Below are 19,667 nucleotides of genomic sequence, written 5' to 3' on the forward strand. Positions count from 1 at the left end.
ATGGCATTACCGATACAGTAGGTATTGATTAACTTTTTTTTTTATATATAAGAGTTTCATAATTTGAAAATGTCAATCAAGTTGTTCGATTATACAGTTTTGGATATGAATTTTCGACACTTTTTTTTTTTATTAACACCGAACAACTAAGATTAACGATATTTAGAATGATAGTTGGTTTTAAAAAAACAGCAATAGACGTATTTACAATTGTATGTAAATTTGTCAACCTTAAATATTGCATCACAATTTAAAACCTTTGACGTCATTATTAAAAAGTGATTGTTGCATGACATCAGAAAGTTCTTGATCGTACTTGATTTGGCCTTTTTAACTTTTTTGTATTCGAGCGTCACTGATAAGCCTGATGTAGACGAAACGAACGTCTGGCTAAGATATAAAATTTTAATCCTTGTATTTATGATGAGTTTATATGAGACAAATCTAAGGTCATTCCAACGAAGATTGGCGGGTGCTGTCCCCTGGTTGTTTTCGGCAAAATACCCAAAAGGTTACTGACGTTCACTACACAGCAGCAGCACAACTTTAACTATATAAACTTTGACTTGAGGATATAACTGATTTCATTTATGCATTTATAAAACTTGAACAATGGTGTTTTGTCGAAGTTTGTGTAAAGTAACCTAACGCACAAAAATAGTTTACAGATTCATAGCTCTAGAGATCCAGAGTTTAAGAGTTCAGCTAAAACTTGAAGTTATACTTGTGATGTTGCGGTATAGTTGATGCCATTTAACTTTTGGGTATTTACCTATATGTAACTAGTACCAGTTGACTGTGTTAGGCATTAAATATGTTAAAAAAAAACGTATGACACATTTTCCTGCTTCAAACATTAATAATTTATTGATAACAATTTACAAGTAACAACAGACAATTCACACATAATCTTGTATTCTGTATAAATGTGTATAATATAACTGTGTAAGTACAATTGCACCAGACATGCTAAAGTTAAAATGGTTAAAATAATAGTATTGCAGCGTTTTTGCAAACATCGATAAAAAAAATGTATTGGGGTACATCTGAGCTCTAAAAGTCGTTTTACTTTCAACACGGATTTTAATATTCATGAGATTAAAGGAACAATCGTACTTTTGCTTTTCTTGAATTGCTAAATAAAAAATGAAATTTACGAGAAATAAGTAAATGATGAACTCATTCAAATTGATTGGAAGGGTTGAAACATGATTTAGGGTTGAAACATGACTTAGGGTTGAAACATGATTTTGTCACTTTTTGAAAATCCGTTTCAAATGGTTTTTTTCTGGTACTTCTATAAATATGACAAATCTGATAACAATGTTGATATTTCGATTCCCTTTCTTCATTTAATAAAACCCTGATAAATGTCGACAGAAAATTATAAAACCTCTTTCTTACTGCATCCTATCTGATATTCTTATTCGCATGGACAACTTTAATGGTCTTCATATGATCATGAAATTGTTTAAACGGATAAAAAATAATACAAATATTAACAAATATGAAAATATGTTTGCTCGACCGTTGGATTGTTTGACTTTTGAAACATGATATCGTTAAGACTCTTTTTCTAGAATAAATAGAGAATATCTTCGCAAATATTATAATACTGCAAATAAAATATTAACGGTTATCATTGATTGCAAGCACCGAAGATCAATTGTCTTCCCATTACAAACTTTGCATGATTTAGTGTACAAAACCGTTCGTTATGTTATATTGCTGGGCATCTACTATAACACTGGTATATCCGGCTTGAGGTACCATTGGATACTGTCTTGGGCTCGAGGCTATAGACGATTGCTCATAATTTGAATTATAAGAATCATAAGCACATGCAGCCCTAAGACAGTGAGAATAAATGTCCTGTGTGTTTAGAGCTTTGTCATTTATGGCACGTATTTCAGCATATTTATTGCAAGAGGATGGATCATTGATATAGCAGCTACTATTAGATCCAGAGCACTTAGATGCATCTTGATTGTTTTGATTTAGGTCTCCGGTAGGTGGAGTGATATCAGTTTTCTCCGACTCTACACAATAATCAGATCGTCTCATTATAACAGATTGTTGAACTGTATCTCTATGCGGAGAAGTCCTGTTTTGCACTTCCAATGATTTTTTGGGAGATCCAAATGTTTCTTCTTTCACTCGGGGAGAATCATAGATATTGTCATATTTGTTTTGATGATTTGAATTTCGTTTGTCGGTTTCTTCGTTGACTACATCAACATCAGAAACAGACGACTCAGATCTATTACTATATGGGCAGTTGTACCCTTGAGCAGTTCCGAAAGACGTCTCTCGACTACTACTCCTTGAACATGGATTTAAATTTCGATAGTCAAAATGAGGAGAGGTCGATGGTGTATCTGTACTTTCACCATAATGAGTCAGACGAGGACTGCTGACGTCATTAATACTGAGTTGGTAGCCATTTTGATATCCAAAATGATGTAACTTATTTGGGTCACTAAGTTTATATTGAATTTTTTCATCAGCTAACCGATGGTAGTTCTGATATGGTAACATTTCAGATATGAAATTTATATTAAATTGTGGTCCATATATTCCACTATATTTATCAAAATTTTCACAAGTTTGTATGGAGTTAACGTATTCCTGAGAACTGATATCCGGGACATACTCGATTCGATCGGAAGTTGGAAGTCCGGAGTAATCTGGATTTTCTGCAATGTGAGGATATGGAGACGATCTTCTTGACCTTGACTTAGGAGTCCTCATTTTACTTTGCCTGTTTTGAAGTGCATCAATAGGCAATATATCTTTATTAATAGTTTGTTCAATCTGAATCTGTAAAGATTTAGCTTCAACATCACTGAAAAAGAAATTATATATATCAAACCACTTTTTATATATGTGTCCTCTTAAATATTATCACCAGAATTTTGGTTTACTAACAGCTACGGACTTTTTGATGGTAGGAAAACTCAAATCATTGAAATTATTTACTGTTGTGCATTTTTAGCAATAAAAATAAGCATTAATCTTTATGGTATCGTATCCTAGTAGTTTTACAGTTTTGTTCTGGACGAATTTGAATACAATATTCAAATGGTTTACATGTAAATGCATATAATCATTTAGTATGGAACATACAAGAAGACGTTTCGTGTTTTCATAACACGTGTCACTAACAATAAAAAGGAAACATATATATATTTCTCTGAGTCTTAACTGATTTATCATAATTATGTAAACTTTGTCTTGCATCTTTAGATGATGAATAAGTGGTCCGGTTGTTATTGCTTGATACTTCAAAAGGTGAGGAGTTTCCTTGTCGTGCGTTCGTTCGTCCCACCATACGGACTTCAAACAGGCAACCTGTATCTCATTGGATGAAGTTATTTAACCGACGAAGATCAGTAATTATGGTCCTGTCTAGTGACACTTACCTAAGTACATAATTGACACTGACAATACAATGTGGTCTTGAAGATCGGCTGTTATGGACTATTGTAGCGTAGCTCTGTATCCAAACCCAACCACCGTTCTTCGACAAAAATCTGTAATACTTAGTTGTCACCTGCCCCTTCAATAATACTGAAAGTAAACAGAAAATTCGAATATGACTTAGTATGAAATCAAAGAATTAATATTAATACTTTATATATAATTTAATGATTTTTGACTTAATATCCAATAAAGCAATCTGATATTTTTCTCCTTCTGCTGGTTCAATATTAACACAGGTTGTCTGCTAACTGCTGGAAGCAGTTGTGGCGCCGATATGACACATGTTGATATACAGTCATAATTCAATTCTCCAGTGAATTGGCGAGAGTGTAAAGATTTGTATTTTGTTATGCCTCTATATTCTTACATTTCATTTTTTTTTAGATAAATCTAAGTTATGTCTGTTTGCTTTACTCAAACATTATTGTCATGCGACTATCAAAGTGAGAGGTTTCGCTAGCTTTCAAAAGGTTTAATCAACTATTCTCTACATAAAAGATAATGTATATATTAAGTCAGGAATATTAATGTTATTTTAGATCGATTGATGTGTTTGGGCTTTTGATTTGGCCATTTGGTAAAGGACTTCCCATTTAGAAATTTCATTAGAGTACGGTATTTTTTGTTATTTACTTTTTGGCATCCTGTAATTCAATAATCAAAATATTCTTTTTCTTCACGTGCTAACAAGGTCCCCCTATATTTAAATTAATGATGCAGCATGTCAACCTCGAAACAAGAAGATCGAGTAAATAGACAGGAATAAGGCATATACATTACCAAAATAATTTATCCATTTTAAGCCCCATTAAAATCGATTTTCAATGTCGTGGCCATTTAATTTTACGAGCTGAACACGGCAATTTGGACTTAAATGGTTTGTTGTAATGGAAATCAATCTCAATTAATAGTCGTGATCCCCGACCTCTGTCAAAGATCTATATTATATCATTTATTGTTAGAAACGTCAATCCTATTCACGCTGGGATCGTCATCGACTAAAATTACCTGAATTCTGTACTGATCTATACAGGTGTTCAACAGGTATTATGAAATAAATTGGTCGTCTGTCAGTGGTATAATTTTTACAAGGTTTTATTCTTGTCCAATTGTCTTTCAAATTTGTATTCACTGCAGTATCTTCAACAGGTATATTGAAATAAATTGGTCCTCTGTCAGTGGTATAAATTTTACAAGATTTTATTCTTGCCCAATTGTCTTTCAAATTTGTATTCACTGCAGTATATAATTTTCTGTCTTTTTAGTACGATTACAGATTTCTTGGAAACATGTGTATGAATAATATCAAATTATTTCCTTCACAAGTGACTGGGTCTTTAATTGGGAGAAAACATTTAGTTTTTAAATATGCCTTTGAAAAAAATAACAATTCAATTATAATACAAATATTATTGACTGGGAAATTTAGCTTTCCTTCATGTTTTTCTTTAACAGTTATTTTTGTTAGCAAAATGTCCGCAAAATAACGGAGATTTGAAAACGATGTGTTATATTTGTGCGACAAACTCAAATGTTATTTTTCACCATTCGCCATTTTCCATTGATAGTAATAGTTTTATTACAAAACAATTGTTCAAATATTATGTTATGATTGTGCTCATTTATTCACTTTTACTTTTATACATTTAAAAGCAAACCAAAAAAAAAAAGACAATACCTAAGTGTAAAAACAAATGAGAGAATCGCTGAGGCAGAGCGGACAACGACTTTCATGAATGTTGGTTTTAATGATCCTCTTTCTTCATAGATCTTGCTTTTAACAAATTGTTTTGGCCAGATCAGACGGATACAATGAAAATATACGTATTTAATTATCACATCAGTACAAGATGTAAAAAAAAATACACCTCGTTGATTATTATATGTCTTCATATTACAATATTTCCAAACTTCAAAATGTAAAGTTTCGTGATAATTTTAAATATAAGAGGAGATACACATTGTTGTCAACGAGGTTAATTTGTAAAATACTATCTCGATTTAATTGAACACACCGGGGAAAATGTCCATGCAGAATGAAGTCAAAACTGAGAAAATTTTTTTAAAACAAATGAGAAAAAGAAGTTAAACTGATGATGAAAATTCTTTTTTTTATCTGCATTTGTTTCTTTACAACGATAAATGTCACCATTTTTAATTGAAAATAAAAATGCCAAAATTCGATAAGTGTATTACAATGTGTATTTAAGGGATCTCGAGATGGCAATACAAAATTCAAAATTATTCGTAATTCGGAGAACAGTCGTCAATGCTCAAAATAAATAAAAGACAAAACGACAAACCAATACCATCAAAACATTGCTGTATTAACATGGTTGAAAAAAACCTATTTGAACATGATACTCACAATGGGTATTCAGTTTCTGCTTTTTTAATGGCTAATGACATATTTCAAAATCATGTTGGAACTCATAATCAGCCTTCGGGAAGCCATGGAGCTAGTGTTATCCAAGCTCTGTCTAAAGTCAAATTTAAAGACCCGACATCGGTGGCGACTCAATACACAGGACGAAAAGGTGCTTCTTATTCAAGATATAGTGGACGACCCAAAGGGAGAATCGAAAATAATAAGTGGAAGCCAGACTGACAAAATCATGGCTCAAAAGGCGGGAAACAACGGAAGTACAACAGTTAATTGTTTAAAACACATTCAATAATAAACTGAAGCCTCGGCCATCATCTATTTTATCAATCTAATGTATAATATTTTGTAAATAAAAATAACTCACATGTGTGATGAGCAATTCTCATGTGAAGAATATCAAATGCATGAATGTAATGATACAGAGTTCTTTCTATGAGGTCTTGTGGTTCGTAGCCAGTGAGTGCAGCCACCCTGCAAATAAGTACAACGAATGTAGATAAAGCATACATTTTTCAAATGTTTGTATATCTCAATTTTAAATAAAAAAAACTTTGATTTCAACTTCCGTTTTATATCATAGAAGAAACAATTTGGAAATACCATGATTGAACCAGAGTGATTTGCACATTATTATGCATTCTGGTAATAAATTCAAAAACATCCATAAACATGGAAATGGACTAATACACAATGAAATCTTAAGAATCAAAATAGTAAATTTAAGCAAATCTTCAAATAATTTGCTAATCAAACTTAACAGTCTTTGGGTATGAGCCCTTCTAACAATCATGTTACATTTAATATTCCTTACAAGTATAATGTTAAACCGTCGATCCCAAAATGTTCCCTTTTATATTTTGTTAATATACATAAAGTACTAAATTTTCAAAGAAAACAAAAATAAAGAACTTAGGTGAATGATATTAAATAACTCATATTGCTGAATTTAGATAAAATAACTTATTTATATATATTTACCTGGCATCTAAGAAAATAAGTTTGAGATCTAAGCTTGCACGAAACATAAACATATTGTTAAACATTTTGATTTCAGTTATGGCACTTGGTGGCAAAGAATGGCCAACGGCAACCAGTCCAACATTCTGGTAACAACTGTCGTATGGTGACATCTCCATGTTAAACTGTTTTACTTTCAAATAGCCACTACAATGGATCACCTAAAACGAAAGTATTTAAAAAGTTTATTATTTCTTGATATTCTTTTCTAATCTGAAGCATTATATGTTACTTTAATGTTTAAATAATTCGGTTGCCCTTTTTTGTTTTTATTCATTTTCACATATATTGTTTAAATGTATCAGGAATTCAGCTTACAAAATTCATACAACTCAATACGTTATAAAAACGTTTGAAACAAAATATACAACAACAAAAAACAAATGATACCAAAAATGCCATTTGAATCTATTTCATTATAACTTGATTTAATTTTGGATGTAACGCGTCTTCTGATTGGCTGACGTTATTTTGTTACGAGCCCATAGACATAATTGAGTCATGTGACCGTGACGTCATCAATGTTTTTTCGTGGTTTTCTACGGTTTAAAATGGAATTTAGAATTAAATTACAAGAAATGACTGTAATATTTTTCTGTCTATTCGAAATAACATAAAAAAATGTGGTGCACACTGTTAAATAACCTGCTACGCGCGTTATTCAGTGTGAACCAAATTTTTTATGTTATTTCTTCATAGACAGAAAAAATATTACAGTCATTCCTTAAATAGACTAAAATAACAAAAATACCGAACACTGAGGAAATTTCAAAACGGACTTAAGATGATGGACACGTCAGTACCTAAAATTTATACTTCAAGACCATTGTGTATTATTTGTGAAGTTGAAACGGAATATTTATCAACTAGGTTTTGAAAGCTTCCAATGAACATTTTTTTCGAAATGGACTAGACGTTCGTTGACTTAACTCTGTTTCGTCAACTTTTTTCTCAGCCACTGGTGGCGTTTTATAAAATCTGAATAGCAGCTGCAAGCTCTTGACTACCGAATGAGTTGGGAAATGTATATCTCATATGCAAGAGACATTTGTATACCGTTACTAAGGTTAAAACCAAAATCGTCTCGTTTGTCATAGATTCTGGTACCTAGATGAACGCTTACGTTAAATTCGAGGTATAAGTCTAAAGATGAGGCAGAGAAATTTGTGAATGTTGTTTCTTTAATTTCTAGTTCTTGCGGATATATTGATGGCACCTTATTTGAAAAGTTTGGATTGTTAATGGAAAGGACATCATCAATATATCTGAATGTGACATAAACTATCTGGCTTCTAGGATCCTCTTGTTTTTGACAATTGTTTAAAGGAACTCTTGACTCATACTAAAATAAGAAGAGGTCGACAAGGAGATGCGCACAATTCGTTCCCAAATACCGACAAATTGTTGTAAAAAAGTGTACGTCTCAAATTAACATTTTGATTTTTTATATAACAAATATATAATAAGGATTGAAATTTGTCGAAAATTTAATCAACATGTTGGCTTTTATTAGACATCATCTAATTTATTTGATTTTCTAATCCACATACGATGATGACTTGTCTTTTACAAATATTGGTTAAGAGTATTTACCACAGGTGAGTCCAAGGATCCTATCCTCTTTAGTCGCAGACTTTTCATGTTTTAATGCATTTTTCCTGTTGTTGACCCCCTGTTCCTCCCTTACTCTTTGATTATCTTTTTTTTTTAATTTTCTATTTCCTGGATTCCGGGTAAAGGCATATCATAAGAAGGACCACAAATCCATAACAAATTGAATGTTTGATTTTTTTGATTTTTTTTTAATTAGAAATATATAACACGATTTTAATGCATTAAATTACTCACTAAACTAACTATCAGTTAAATATAAGATAAGTAAAAAGTGTGTATACTATACCTTATATCCACCACACGTTAAACCAGCATTTCGTTTGGCCAAAACACATTTCATTCGTATGAAGAATGAACGTTCAACTTCAAATTCTGAAATATAAATAAAATATCAAAAGCGGAACAGAATTTTTTTATTTTCATTTTCTTTTCTAAAGTTTCTAAAGCTTTTTTTAACAGTAAATTTTTATTTTTTTTTGGTTTTGTTTTTCTAAGTTAGTTTCTGTATATGTCTGATACTTTCCTATAACTAAAGCTACATTGTTCGTATAACATAAAATCCGATAACGAATTTCACCAATAAAAAAGTTAAAAACTATCACAGAGAAATCATTACATTGTCTTTAAGCGATGGCAAGGATATCGATGAAACTGTCGAGGGGAAAGTATGCAAACTGATTTTTTATAGTGACAATTGATTTCGTAGATGTTGGCATGCAGTTGTCCATCAAAATTTTAAAGATCTGAATTTGTTTTTAACACATCGATATCTTAATCCTGGTTTGTGGGCTGATTCAGTCATATACCACTGATATTACTATAATAGACCGAAATATTCTGATCTGCTGTATACATATATAACATTTGCTGACCTTCAGATATCTTTTTTTTGTCGATGGATTGTATTTTTGACGACATTATGATTATGTTGTAAATGTAATAGGTTTTACTTTGTGATATTTTGATGGATTTTTGGTGAACGGTTGGAAAATAGTTAGTATTTCTGTTGTTTTTGAGTGAGTTGCTAATCATCTTACCATGACCAAAATGTCCTTGGTATGGCGGTGCAAGTGTTAGTACAGCGGTCATTTCGTCGTGGTCTGCCGGGTGTATATATTCATAAACACTGTTTCCCGTCAGTTCAACCTGTAGAGAGTTGCTGATTTAATAGACATGCTTAAAATAAACTTTAATAACATAAAAAATGACTGCAATCAGTTTGAATAATTCAATCATTCGTTTCTGTTTTACACTTATGTCAACAATCGACAAGGCCGATTCTAAAATTTAATAATATATGCCCTATGCGTTTGTTTTAGACAATGCAACAATACAATATGCTTAAACTAAACTAAAACACTGAAAGGCATTACTAATTTATCAATGGATGTATGAATTAAAAAAGAGTTTGTTAACACAATATTTTTTCAGATAAATCATCACACTCACATAAAAATAAAATACATATGAAGTAAATTTGTAGGATTCAAACAGACAAGCAAAGTTGCTTGACACATCTTATTCATAGTCTCATAAAAGAGTTTAAAAGAGACCATACAGACCCCAAAATAACATTTTTTTTTAATTCAATTTGAGTAATTATCATACACATTTTGTTTGCAATATGCCAAGTTATCAAATATTATAACTAACTAATCCCAAAAAAACATTTTTTGCAAATAAAATTAGTTTCAATGCAGTTGCAATGTTATAAATGTGCATCTTTTTGTTAAAATGTTTGTTTTATATAATAGAATACTGGTCAAGTGAATTAGGAAGGAATTTGTAAAGTGTTAAATCCACTGTTTTCTAATTCCTATTTAAAGTGAATAGTTTTTATTGTTGTTGGTATATATACATGCAAGTCATTCCAAATAAAATATTTACACCAAAAATTATGCAGGAATCAATAACAATAGCAGATATTTGTACTGTCTCTCTCTTTAATAACTTTATTCAAATGGAAATCGCAAACGAATATTTTATCAATCGGAAACCAGAGACTATGCGACATGAAAATCGCGAAAATATATCATCACGTTTAACTTTGGCTCTTTAATTCGCGAAATTTAAACTTAGCTAAAAATAAACCACTTTAAAACATTGTATTTTGCGTAATTTGGATGGAATAGTGTCAAAGTGAGCATAATGGTATTTTTCAACCGTAAAATGCATGACAAATGTATAGTCATCACTAAAATTTAAGTGTTAAACATACAATGTTCGATGCTTGCTAAATATCAGAATATCAGTAAGATTGATTGGCCGTATGTATAATATTTATCAGTATTGTCAATATCATATTGTAGTTAAATGTCATTGTTAATGTTAACTAAAGTTTTCTATTTTATCATTTTAATATTGCTCATGGTATCATAATAAAGGAGGCGTGATTTTGAGATTCGATAACTTACTTGTGACAATCCAAGATGGACGGAAGCTGTTTCAGATATGTACATGATTTTCCCATCCGGGGCTATCACAAATATAAAACCATCTAACGTCTGAAAGAATAAATTCGATAACACTTAAATAAAATTGTGAGTAGAAGTTATAGAATATATTCATGAGCTGCAATAAAAATAACTTCAATATACAAAGTTAAGTTACAAAAATCCAATGCTAGGTGCACTAAAAAGGGCCTAAAATATACAATAAAAGTGAGTTTTTTTAATATATACATTTGATTGATGAAGGTAGTCTAGAACATAAAGCGATATAATGAGATGACTGACGCAACATTTTTTCGTTGGTCTTTTTCGTTCTGGTCATTTCAGTATATAACACTTGCACACATCGGTTGGAAAATGTATATATAACAAAGAATAAACATCCAAGATATGACCAAATACTACCATGAAAATTTCAAAAAACAGAACAAGAACAAAATGGAGAGGCAATTCAACCTTAAGCTTGAAATAATTAAGGGTAAAAAGCAAAAAAAAAAAACACTTATAAAAGAGTTTGAAAAAAGAGTTTGAAGTTTTTTTTTATTCATGAATTATATACAATGAGGCCTGTTTAATTTCCGATGCCAAAATAAAGTTCTTTCATTTTCCTTTTCATATCAGACAAAAGACCATCCGTCTAGCAAAGCGACAGCATCAATATGGAAATCTCTTTTGTTCTTAATAAAATGGCATTATCGGATGTCGTTTAATAAAATAAAAACAAATTACGGGCAAATCCCGTTCTGTTATCCGCCTAGTAAGATAAAAATAAATGATGTTTTGCGAGCTTAAGCTTAGTCAATTGAAAATCAATTAAAGCGCCTTCTTACTGAAGCTGTCAATTTGAAAAGCTTGACTGAATAATGATTAGAATAGAAATTAGATACACGTAAAATCACTTTCTTTTACTTTTATCAGTCTCTTTCCAAATGGCGGGATAAGAAGAAATGGAAAGTAGATTTCTTAATTACCATTTAAATTATAAGGAAATACAAGACGCCAAAACCGATTACTATTTGGTGGTATAAAAAGCGTGAAGGAAATTAAAAATGGGCCAATTCCGGTGCTTTGTGGCTCAAATTAAGCTCACTATCGCGAGGTAATTGTTTGATGCTCTTTACATGTTTTCTAGCAATATTAATTGACGTTTAGAAGTAATTTCTGTCAAAAATTCCGATAAAAACGTTGTATATTTCATCGGAGAAATGAGCAAGAAAATTGTTTTGATATGTTAAAGCTGCTGAAAGCTTATTAATAAATACCGCGTTTTGCATAAATGTGTCAAAACATTTTTTCCCATACCGATATATACATTATATAAAATGTAATTTTGTTTTACAGATAAGTCTTGGTGAACTTGAATTCTAGTACGTTAACCCTAGCTTCTCAAGAGTTTTGATGAAGAAGAATATGATGACCGCCATTAAATAAATGAAAGAAGAAATCGAGACAATTACTGATTTACAAATATAATATGTTAATAAATTGTTCATGTATATATATACGTATATATGTATATGTATTTCATGCATGATTTCGACGTTTCGTCTTAAATTTTCTCTATCTGAAATGTGTCTTGTTTTGCAAATCTCATACTCTGATTTGCTTTCAACAATAAAAAACCAAAGATAATGAAAAAAATAAACAGAAATGTATGGAATAGTGCACTTAAGAAAACTTATTATTTTTAAATGGACACTTCAGTTCATACCAAAGAAAAAAGTTTCAAAATCTAAGAAGCTCATCTAACAATATAGTAAGTGTCGCCATCAGATGATTTTCAAAACAAATTTGAAAGTTACAAATGTAATGATGTCGTATGTGTTCGTGTTATTGGTCAATATAAAAAGGCTATAGCACAAAGAGCATCATTACTGAAGTTTAAATCAAAATTGGAGAACAAGAAATAGTACGAAAGCGTAATAGCGCCACACATTTTTTTAATTATTATAATTCCTATCTTTGCTTTATATCGCAAATGTTTGCGTTAAACGCAAACCTTTGCGATATAACGCAAACATTTGCATTAAGTTAGGCATATTAATCAACTTTTGAAATGGTGTTCTCTGTCTTTTATTATGATTTTTTTTTTTGCATCTACCGTTTCGAAACAGTTTGGTTCGTTCCTGTTTAGTTTTGAATTCAGTTAAAGTATTTTTTTGTTCTCATTCTTTCGTCCTAATTTTTTCTTATGTTTTAATATTTAGTTCTCAATATTTATTACTTCGGTAGTATGTTTGTACGAACCTCCAATCTTTCTATATTTATCAGTTTAATTCTAAAATCATTAATTAACGGACCTTTCCTTTCAAATACTTAAATTATTAAGAAGTCATTAGTAATTAAAAGCAAAAACTACAGATTGCTGCATTTGTTTTTTGTTTTTTTTCATTTGTAGAAAATAATATAGTAACAGCTTAGCTGCACTGTTTATCACTAGAATATCCAATTAACGTCTGCTGAGACTGAAACACAGGTCAAATGTAATACATCCGATTATCTCGTCAAAAACAGCGAAAAGATTATGAATTTTCCATTTCAGACATAATTATCAATACTGAAGAGGCAATCAACAAATTAAACACAAGATAAAATTGTTTTACAATTGCCCGGATTATCAACATGATTGTTTATGCTTCGGCACGAGCGGAAGTGTCCTGTTCTGAAGAGATAATGACTCTTTCTATCTTTCCATAAAAGATTTCTTTTGACGTGTTGCGGCTTTTGACATATGGACAAAATATGTAAAAGGAAACTTTATTTTTAGATTAATCATATCGTGACGATTGTTTAAAGTTTTTTATTCGTGTTGGCTGCTGTTCCATCTTTAATAAAAAGAAACTGAAAATCCCTTTTCGTTGTTGCATGGGTAATACCTTAAAACATTTCAACAGGCAGCTATGTATGGAACGCCATAGCTGTCTTATGTGTCTTTTTTATTGCTTTTCTATTATAAGATGGTGCTTTTCTATTATAAGATGGTGCTTTTCTATTATAAGATGATGGTTTTCTATTATAAGATGGTGCTTTTCTATTATAAGATGATGGTTTTCTATTATAAGATGGTGCTTTTCTATTATAAGATGGTGGTTTTCTATTATAAGATGGTGCTTTTCTATTATAAGATGGTGCTTTTCTATTATAAGATGATGGTTTTCTATTATAAGATGGTGCTTTTCTATTATAAGATGGTGGTTTTCTATTATAAGGTGCTTTTCTATTATAAGGTGCTTTTCTATTATAAGGTGCTTTTCTATTATAAGGTGCTTTTTTTATTATAAGGTGCTTTTCTATTATAAGGTGCTTTTCTTTTATAAGGTGCTTTTTTATTATGTGATGGTGGTTCCCGTGATTAACCGGGAGTGTGGGGAACCACTAATGACAAGACGATTGTCCGGATAGTGACAAGACGGTTTACCGGACGAGATATAAATAGTCATAACTTTTTTGTTATTCGGTAGATTGGTTAAATATTTGTAGACCTTAAAGATATTAAAATATATTTTATGAAAATCAAACAAAATAAGTGAAAAAAAAATTTTTGAGCAAATAAAGTTGACCGGACGGTATTCACACTCGTCGTTATACGCTGTACATATATTCAACTTGTCGACAACAAGTGTTAATATCTTTGACAATAATTGTCCAAGTAATTCAGGAATCTGTGAGATTTAAAAACAAATTATACGAAAATATAAATTTATAGTAAAAACAAATATGTTTCTGCTAAAAAAGTTGACCGGACTGAATTCACATTCGCCGATGTGTTTAACAGAGACATATATGATACATGAAGAGATTCGCACATCTATAATTGTATTTTAGGTCTTTGGTTTTAAATATATTAACAGGACTTTCTTTCTTCACAGAAGGTTGACTGTCAGTAAGAAGTATCTGATGATCTTGACTGCCATTATCAGCATACCTCAATCTTAGTAGATTTCGGTGTTTATACAACCTTTCTGTTTTGACTGAGGTATTTTTTAACTTGGCTGGTGTTTTCAACTTGGCTGATGTCTTTAACCTGGCTGGTGTTTTGTTGTTTTTGGAGACTGAGGTTCCAAGGGAAAGGACACTCAATTAATGTGCCTCCTAAGAGTCCGAGAAGCTCTCGGGATGCACGATTTTGCGTATTTTTTTTCAAGGCTTCTGGGGGTCTTGAGCGACCGCCAGACCCCTCACCGAATGGTGAATATATTTTGCCTCAATTTTAAATTTAAATATAGTGACAGACTAGTTAGTGACAGTGCAGTATTATACAAAAGTAACTTTGTGTTCGATGCCCGTCCTTTATTTTCTATTGTAAAGTGTCTGAACACGACTGAATGCAAGTTTACTTCTTCGATGTTAAAGGTCATATTGGAATACATTGTTGTTGTTTTTTCAAATGATTTGATACCGGCAGATTGGTGGTCTCACTTTAATTTAATCCATGTCAGCTATCTAGTTTTATCTTTAAAAAAAAAGAGAGAGCCAGTTTTGGCATTCTTTAATAAAAAGTTCAATTCACTGTAATCTTTGTTTGGATTCTGATTGCCATCTGATTATATAAGTTAATTCAATTAAATGTATTTGATGTTTTAGGTGTGAAAACTTGGGCATAGGACATTTGAGCGAAAAAGAAAAAAGCACATAGGGTCATTTGAGCGCCGACTTCATAGGACATTTGAGCGCCGGGATATTAACCTTACCTGAGTTTTCAGACAGGACATTTGAGCGAAATTTTCCCTGATAATTTTACACGAATTAAGATTTTTTTTTAAAAGTAAGAAAAAAAAGTAAGATTTAGTTATAAATATTTTTTATTTTATTTCACACCCGAGTAATTCGACCGGTTCTGGCTGGTTTATGTAAGTGAAATCCTAAGTTGATCTCTATTTACCAATCAATTCTACTATAATTCATTGGCTATGCAAATTTTCTTTGTTCTAAAATTCTTATATATATCTATTAAGTGAAATGTCCCTTGGCACTTGAAATCTTAATACTAATAATACATGTACGTGTTAAAATGGATTATTATTTCCCCCTCATCTCTGGGCCGAAGTTCCATCCTCGTTAAAACGTACTAACAATGGGCCCGAATCATTTCATGCCCATTATAACGAGCAGTTCTATCACAGTCATCCATCAATTTATATTTTCCTTGACACTATTATCAAATTGCAATCTGTGACTTACATAAAAATTCGGAGTTTGAACATTGATGCACCGCAGAGCCGAACAGAAAAGGAGAAGGAACAGAATCTCCGGGATTTGCATTCGAAATACTGCCAGCAGGAAATTACGAGGGATTTTTATGTCAGAAGCCTGGGATATAAGTTCCAAGCCCGAACAGACTTGTAAATAATGCCGTTGCCGAGTTTTATGTTTTATGACAGTGCTTTGTTTTTAGTGCTTTGTTTACAATTAAAAGATGTTTTAATCTTTTTGTTGGTAAACTCCTGTTTTATGACTGTGCTTTGTTTTTAGTGCTTTGTTTTTTACAATTAAAATATGTTTTAATCTTTTTGTTGGTAAACTCCTCATTTAATGAACTATATTCGTAAGAAAATGTGGTATGATTGCCAATAAGACAATTCTCTATCCAAGACTTGTTTTCGCTCAAATGTCCTACGCTTATTCTTATTTTCGCTCAAATGTCCTAAAATTTAGGCGCTCAAATGTCCTATACTTTGGCGCTCAAACGTCCTTTTTTTTTCGCTCAAATGTCCTGTCAATGCGCTCAAATGTCCATTGCCGGAAAACTTAAATGACATGATCATTTGCTTGATTAGTGATTACGACAGGTGTCAATTAAATACATGTAATAAATATTTTATATATCAGGTCTTCTAGTGTGCTGGTGAACTTACTCAAGTCAATATTTTGAGCTCAAAGTTTTTATTAATTTATTTAATTTATTCATTTATTAATGAAATGCACATTATTACCCCTGGGGGTTAATAAAAAAGCACCTCACTGACCTTATAATAGAAAAGCACCTTATAATAGAAAACCACCTTATAATAAAAAAGACCCTTATAATAGAAAAGCACCTTATAATAGAAAAGCACCTTATAATAGAAAAGCACCTTATAATAGAAAACCACCATCTTATAATAGAAAAGCACCATCTTATAATAGAAAACCATCATCTTATAATAGAAAAGCACCATCTTATAATAGAAAAGCACCATCTTATAATAGAAAACCACCATCTTATAATAGAAAAGCACCATCTTATAATAGAAAAGCAATAAAAAAGACACATAAGACAGATATGGCGTTCCATAGCTATGGGAGGTTGTCGAGTTTTAAGGCTGGTCTATCATATATATAAGGCGATGTGCCAGTGGTATGATTGCCAATGAGACAACTCGCCATCCAAGTCACAATTTGGAAAAGTAAACAAACATAGGTCAGAGTACGGCCTTGAACAGGGAACCTTGGTTCCCATCGAACAGCAAGCAATAAAGGACACGTATATAAGAGAACCTCTTTAAATTTGACGTTGTTTCTTTACACGCATATTAATATATTATCAAATTATATTTAGATATAGAATAGTTGGAGATCGGATAATCTAGGTTGACTTCAAATAGAATCAAATATAAAATGAAATTTCGGACGTTCTTTGGATTTTGTTTTCGGATTTTTTTCCAGAGAAAAGAGCATTTTGTTTTTACTTTTTTCTACATAAAACAAAAGCAAATTGAAAGATTTATCGCTATTTTGTGCATTTATCTTTTGATCTTTTTTTGTGATAATTTTCATATCATGCTTCTCCCTTGAGATGAAACCATTATCGCTAGAAACTAAGGAGGCACGTGGCGTTGCTAACGAAATTGACATTGAAATTGAAAACGTCGTCATAGATAAAATAGCTATAAACAGATTATCATTGGTCATCTCAACTCGATTGCTTTTCTCACTTTCGCTGTACCAGCTCAAGCGAGAAAATCAATATCGTTGAGATGATCAACGATAATCTATAAATATATAACGGCGGTATTAATATTCCTCGTGCAGTAGATATACGAAAATGAAAAAGGTATGTTGCTGCCGTCTTGAAGGTTGTTGTGGTTTCAACAAAGGTTGCAAAATAAAAACTTACCTGCAAAAGATGTGAACCTAGTTCCTTTTCTAAAGGAGACTTAGGTGGAGATCTGTGGCCCCATGCTTCACCAAGACCTAAAATACAAAACAATGATTGTTAGCAATTAAAACATCTTTTGTAAGAAGTTTAATTCCTGAAATCTTTTTACCTCCACTCGAAATAGTTCCAACACAGCTCAAATAAATATGATTCTGTCAACTCAGGCGGGCTTCCAGAATAGAAGGCACAAAGGGACATTTACATGTAGAATGTAAACAGATATAGTAAGCCTAAAGATAACGTTGATTTATATATAGGTTGTAGTTGAACGAGAGTGAACAAACCAATTATATCGTTAACTCTCGTTCAGCAATAGCATATTTTTTTTTAAAATCTAGTAGATGTTCCTTACTTTAAAATTGAGACATCACATGGCGCTGTAACGCCTAACAAACTGTGGTTTAAAACTTGAAACAAGCATGAAAGGTTCAAGCAACCTTCAGAAAAAGTGACCACGTAGTCTCTCAATGAATGAATTATTTTATTGAAATTGCAAATTCACTATGTTGAATTTCAGCGGACCTGTGCATTTGAGCATTCCGAAGGCATGTTCTAAACATTTTCCGAGAAAAAACTTTTCTTATTACATTTCATTTAAAATAACTATTTTGTGACTGAGCGTTATTTAAATAATAATCAATCAATCATACAATGTAAAATATTTTATGGTTCCAAATCAAACTGGTTCCTCCCCTTTCATAGTTAAAGAATTGTTCATGGCTTAAAATATTTTTCTCGACTATGGACAAAATATGAATCGCTTAACGGACGGTACAGACACTAGCCTATTATTGAAGACTGTTTTCCGCTTAAATCAAATTTGTGTATAGCCCATAACTCTATTTATGATCAGAGGCGGATTTAGGGGAGGCGGGGGGCCCGGCCCCCCCCCCCCTTTTTGGAAAAAAATTTGGTTGCTTATATAGGGAATCACTGAAGCGTGACTGGAGCGGGCCCCCTCTTAGGTCAGTCAGTGGGCCCCCACTTATGAAAAATCCTGGTTCGTGCAGTCTGTGTTGGAGTACAAAACATGTGCACGAAATACAAAATCCAGAATTCTGATTGGTTGAACTCTTGAGTCTGGGTACGATTTTATGACCACATGGCCTGATCTGTTTTTGTTTCGGATATATGTATCTTCTAGAATTTAACCTATCTCATTGAATTTTTGAAAAATTTGTTAACTCTTTATTAACGTTTAGTGCTTTTGTTTAATTTACACAAGTATATTCCTGTCTTTCAATTTAAAATGCTATGATACCCTTTAAGTGAAGGTCAAATATGAATATAGAAACTTCTTTGCAATGTTTTAAGAAAACAATGTGTAGTATCAAAGCAAACAAACTTCTGTGGAAATACAAACTAAAATATCACGTTCGAAAAACCATAAACTGTCGGATAATAACAATTATACTGACACGAGCCAACACAGAAAAAGTCAGTTTAAAGGCCCGTTGTTTCATTCAAATAAAACTCTATTTAATTACAGTTTCTTTTATTGTAAATAGCATATTAGGAGGCAAAACCCAATAGGAAATACCACCCAATCTCGTTAAATCTCGATAATGAGATTCCAATC

At 31.7% G+C, this 19,667-nt stretch overlaps 1 protein-coding gene across 1 annotated transcript in view; it reads right to left on the reverse strand.

Moving 5' to 3' along the window:
* Positions 1–839: 839 nt before the first annotated feature.
* LOC139491634 (single-minded homolog 2-like) overlaps positions 840–19,667 on the reverse strand; it is a 37,292-nt gene continuing 18,464 nt past the window's right edge. Inside the window, exons 3-10 of the mRNA XM_071279415.1 lie at positions 18,047–18,123; positions 10,915–11,004; positions 9,538–9,646; positions 8,787–8,872; positions 6,848–7,047; positions 6,234–6,340; positions 3,423–3,570; positions 840–2,845 (exon numbers count right to left, since the gene is read on the reverse strand). Coding sequence (XP_071135516.1) covers positions 1,696–2,845; positions 3,423–3,570; positions 6,234–6,340; positions 6,848–7,047; positions 8,787–8,872; positions 9,538–9,646; positions 10,915–11,004; positions 18,047–18,123 — 1,967 coding nt within the window. The 3' untranslated portion in view covers positions 840–1,695. The remainder of the gene's footprint in view (positions 2,846–3,422; positions 3,571–6,233; positions 6,341–6,847; positions 7,048–8,786; positions 8,873–9,537; positions 9,647–10,914; positions 11,005–18,046; positions 18,124–19,667) is intronic.

Source organism: Mytilus edulis, chromosome 10, assembly GCF_963676685.1.
Source record: "Mytilus edulis chromosome 10, xbMytEdul2.2, whole genome shotgun sequence".
NCBI lineage: Eukaryota > Metazoa > Mollusca > Bivalvia > Mytilida > Mytilidae > Mytilus > Mytilus edulis.